This window comes from Ipomoea nil, unplaced genomic scaffold (assembly GCF_001879475.1).
Source record: "Ipomoea nil cultivar Tokyo-kokei standard unplaced genomic scaffold, Asagao_1.1 scaffold0098, whole genome shotgun sequence".
In the NCBI taxonomy this organism is placed as follows: domain Eukaryota; kingdom Viridiplantae; phylum Streptophyta; class Magnoliopsida; order Solanales; family Convolvulaceae; genus Ipomoea; species Ipomoea nil.
Window position 1 is genome coordinate 7,046 of NW_017616526.1, and position 4,787 is coordinate 11,832.

Genomic DNA, 4,787 nt, shown 5'->3' on the forward strand with positions numbered 1-4,787 from the left:
AAATTAGCTTCTTCTTTTTTTTTTTTAAATATATATAATTATGAGTAACAGTTTGTGAAGAAGGAAAATTATAGCATTGGCCACAGATCATTAAGCTTGTTGAGCACTTGTTTTTTCAGTGAATGCTCATCATTGTAATGTTCAATGTTGTTGAAGTAAATCTCCATAGAAATGCCAATTGTGAGCCATGGATTTCCTAGTATGCCAAGTTATATGTCCCCTGGGGTTCTTGTACAGCAATGGAGTTTGGACAGTTTCTTGTTGGAATTCGATGAGCTATGGAGCATCACATTAAGGAAGAAAGAAAAATTCTGGTCAATTGAAAGCTCCAAAGTTTTACAGAGATCAGCATAGTGTTTTTGTTACATAAAAAAAAAAAGGAAAAACAAAGCTTTTAAACTAAACTGCTGGGAAAGGCAGTTATAACTAACTGATGCTAAAGGACACAAATGCCCTTAAAGCTATGAGAGAACTCAAGCTGTTCTGCCGTGTGCATCTGCTATGCTCGTCACACCCCCTACCCCCACCCCCCGGTAAGATGGAGCATGAAGATCCTGAAGGCCCAGCTTAGCATGAAAAATATCAAACAAAGGGATAGGCAAAACCTTAGTGAATCCATCTGCTAGTTGTTTATTTGAAGGAATGCTCACTAGTTTCACCACTCCTTCTTGCACCTTTTGCCTCACTACATGGCAATCAATGTCAATGTGCATAGTACGTTCATGGAACACATAATTTTCCCCTATAGCCACAGCTGAGTTGTTATCACAAAATAGAGCAATGGGATTTTTGTTTTCTGTTTTCAAATTTGCCAACAAGTAGAACAGCCACTGAAGCTCATAGACAGTGGAAGCCAAAGCCCTATATTTTGCTTCAGATAAGGAACTGGACATAGTGGCTTACTTCTTAGTCTTCCAAGATATAAGGGACTCCACAAGGTAAATACAGTAGCCTGCAATGGACTTCATAGTTTAAGGCTGGATTTTGAGGAATAGAAGAGTCATTTTCCAGTAGAACCTTTGAGATATCTCAGTATTCTATGTGCTGCTGCTAAATGTGAGTCTCTTGGCTTATTAATTAACAAACTGGCTGAGCTGCTGAACACTGTAAGAAATGTCAGGCCTTGTGTTGGTCAAATAGAGTAGCTTCCCAACTAACCTTCTAAAGATTTCAGGATTGTCTAGTAGTGTGCCTTCAGTATTGTTGAGTCTTGAGCCTGGAGTGCAGGGAGTTTTAGCAGGTTTAGCATGTAAGAAACCATTTTCCTTCAATATTTACAAAGTATACTTCCTTTGATAGAGACTAATGCCATTAAGATTCCTGAACGCTTCAATTCCCAGAAAATAATTCAGGTTGCCAATATCTTTAATTTTGAAGGATGTATCTAGCATATGCTTTAATCCTTTGATCTGATCAGGATCTGTACCTGCCACCAATATATCATCAACATACACAAGTAATGCAACAAAAGAATTGTCTGAAGTTTTGGTGAACAAAGATGGATCATCTATGGACTGTTGAAAACCTTGAGCTTGCAAAGCTTTTGTTAACTTTACATTCCATTGCCTGCTAGCCTGTTTTAAACCACATAGGGATCTTAACAGTTTACACACTTGATTGGGACTATCACTTTTAAAACCTGGGGCAAGACCATATAAACTTCGTCATTCAAGTCACCATGTAGAAAGGCGTTGTTGATGTCAAGCTGCTGAATATCCCAGCCCTTTGCAACAGCCACAGCTAGGAAGGTTTTAATGGTTATCGTTCTTGCTACAAGAGAAAAAGTGTCAATGTAATCAACTCCTGACTGTTGAGTGTATCCATTAGCAACTAACCTGGCTTTATATCTTTCTATGGTTCCATCTGCCTTATGCTTTACTTTGTATACCCATCTACAACCAATAGGTGATTTTCCCTTAGGGAAATCTATTAGAGCCGATGTGTTGTTCTGAATCAAGGCATCAATTTCATATTGCATGGCCTCTTTCAACTCATTATGTTGTACTGCTTCATGATAAGATTGTGGTTCATGTGTTGAAGTAATAGATGAAACATAGGATTTTTTTGTTAGGGGGCAAGTTCTCACAGGAAATGAAATTCTATATGGGATGAGGAGAGGATCTCAAAGTTGATTATCTCCCACCATGGAATGGCAATAGTAGTCACTCAGTTTAGAAAGAATAGCTCTTCCTTGCTGACCTTCTAGGTTCTGGTTGACTATCATGTTGTTGTGGAACATTGATGTCTATGTGAAGGGCATTTGGCATGTTACTGTATGGTTCATCTCTATCAGTGGCTGCCTGATTAATTGGCTCAGCATTATAGTCAAAATTTCTGTCATGGCAATTCTCAATCTCATCTGTTCTTCTGTTAATGGCATCTGTCATAACTCTAGTATTTTCATTTCTTCTCATGGTCTGCCAGGAAGGTGTCTATGCATCAGCAGAAATAGGAATCATGGGAAGGGATGGATTGAGCTCATCATTATCACAAAAGTAGTTTTATCATCAAGATCAAATAAGATAAAACCTTTCACATTGGCTAGAAATCCCAGAAAAAGACATTTCCTTGCTCTTGATTGCATTTTATTTCTTCACTGTGAAACAGTAGTACCAAAACTCAAACAGCCAAAAATTCTGAGTTGGCCATAATCTATATTTTTCCCTGTTAACACCTTGGAAGGAGTATTTCCATTAAGCACCTCAGTGGGCAGCCTGTTAATAAGATAAGAGACATATAGAACACAATGGTCCCAGAATTCCATAGGCAAACCAGATAGAAATCTCAAAGCCCTAAGCCACATTTAGGATATGTTGATGCTTCCTTTCTGCCACCCCATTTTACGGGGGTGTGTAAACATAGGATTTCTGATGGACAATTCCCTTCTCATTATAAAAGGAATGCATAGGAACTCAGTTCCATTATCAGTTCTCACAGTTTTGATCTTAGCAGAAAATTGAGTGCACACAAAATTGTAGAAATTCTGGAAAATAGACTTAACTTCATACTTACTTTTCATCATATGCAACCAAGTAAATCTACTGTGATCATCAATGAAGAGATGCCACAGCAAAGGGCCCCATACATCCATATGTATTAGCTCAAAACAATGATCAGTTCTGGAAATGCTAACTGGGAAGGTGGACCTTTTGTGTTTAGCAAAATGACAGGCATCACATACAAAATCACCAAGTTTCTTATTAGAATCAATCTTTATTCCATTCAACATAGGAATTTTATTGCTAGGATAGTGTCCTAATCTTTTGTGCCAAAGTTCCATAGTGAAACTGTTACATTGAACATTATTCTCAGTCATTGACTGGCTTCTTCTTGGCAGGAGGATCAGTAATTAGGTATAGACCATTCCTCTCACTAGCAAAACCAGCCATTGTTCCAAGATGTCCCTGGACAGTTCAAGAATCAGCTTCTATCACAAGTTTGCATCCGGACTGCTTGGTTAATTTGCTAGCAGAAATAATACTGAAGGAAAAGGATGAAATATACAACACATTTGTCAACAATATGTCCTTGCCAAGCCTGATTTTCCCTATGTGTGTCACATTTATAGTTTCACCATTTGGTAATTTAACAGATAATCCCTGAACCTCAGAACATTGTTCAAAATAGTCCAATGAACAAATTATATGGTCTATTGCCCCTGAGTCCAGTATCCATGCTATATGTGAATTGTGAACAATATTAACAAGGATGTCATGATTAAAAATACCTTCATCATGCACTTCTGCAGAGCTTTTGAAGTCTAATCTGATCCCAGGGGTGGTGACTGTCACAGCTACACTACTTGAGCCTTGATTTCCATGGCTCTGGTTCTGCAAAAGAGATAACAGCTTTTGGAATTGATCAGTAGACATACATATGTCATTTATTTGGCTCACAGAAACATTTGATGACTGATGTGTTTCTTGGAATGTTTATTTTTGGATTTGTAGCCTGCAACCCATCTCGGAGGGTACTCATGCTTCTTGTAGAATTTCTCAATTGTGTGACCAAGCATGCCACAAAATGTGCATTTAGGCACATTCTTGCCTCCATTATTAGTGAATTTCCTTCTATTGTTTGATGCTGTGACTGCCACAACAGATTCTTCAGATTCAGCCTGATTCTGATTGTTGAAAACTGCATTGGACTGATTAATTTCATTGCATTTTAACATCATTGATCCCCTAATTTTTCTTTCAAGCTTCAGGGCCATATTCAACACCTTTTCCATATCTGGAATGGGGTCCATAACCAGAATTCCAGACTTGATAGTCTCATAGTCTTCATTCAAGCCTTCCAAAAACCTGATTATGTAATCTTCTTCCCTCTGCTTTTGCATTCTAATCATGAGAGTGCACGAACAGCTAGGTGTACAGTCATACATGAGTAAAGATCTTAAAACATTCATTTGTTGCCATAGAGCATTGGTGTAACACCCTAAAATTTAAAACTTTGAATACTTATGAAATAAAGGCAATACTATCATTAATCCCGAAACAGAGCATTACTAAACATAAGTGTTTGGGGAGTTATGCCACATCTGAGCTGGGGAACTCAGATGCACAGGCTACACTATTTAAATATCCTCAAAACAGTGTCATTACATCATCATGGCATGCAAGCCGATAAGGAAACTAACTATCTAAGCCTCGGGTCCTCTAGCACGCTCCGGGGCTACTCATCTGTGCCTGAAAGCCAAATATATCTGTTCAGCGAATAATGCTGGTAACCCACTCCAACGCGTTAAAATACAATATAGGTAGATGTAACACCCCGTGTTACGGCCT

General features: G+C 38.3%; 1 protein-coding gene across 1 annotated transcript; it reads right to left on the minus strand.

Moving 5' to 3' along the window:
* Positions 1–2,593: 2,593 nt before the first annotated feature.
* Positions 2,594–4,339, minus strand: LOC109177736. The gene is made up of 6 exons (XM_019327209.1): positions 3,959–4,339; positions 3,728–3,830; positions 3,561–3,676; positions 3,321–3,404; positions 3,147–3,211; positions 2,594–2,714 (listed from the first exon to the last, which is right to left on the minus strand). The coding sequence occupies exons 1-6, from the start codon at positions 4,337–4,339 to the stop codon at positions 2,594–2,596; spliced, it is 870 nt and encodes a 289-aa protein (XP_019182754.1).
* Positions 4,340–4,787: the final 448 nt, after the last annotated feature.

Bases quoted from the DNA above. Each gene is read 5' to 3' on its own strand.
- LOC109177736 (XM_019327209.1), bottom strand. From the start codon at position 4,339: ATGCAAAAGCAGAGGGAAGAAGATTACATAATCAGGTTTTTGGAAGGC. The intron at 3,677-3,727 runs GTATTTTTAATC...ATTCACATATAG, and splicing joins TGCAGAAGTGCATGATGAAG to CATGGATACTGGACTCAGGG. The intron at 2,715-3,146 runs GTCCACCTTCCC...TCTTATTAACAG, and splicing joins CATTTTGCTAAACACAAAAG to GCTGCCCACTGAGGTGCTTA.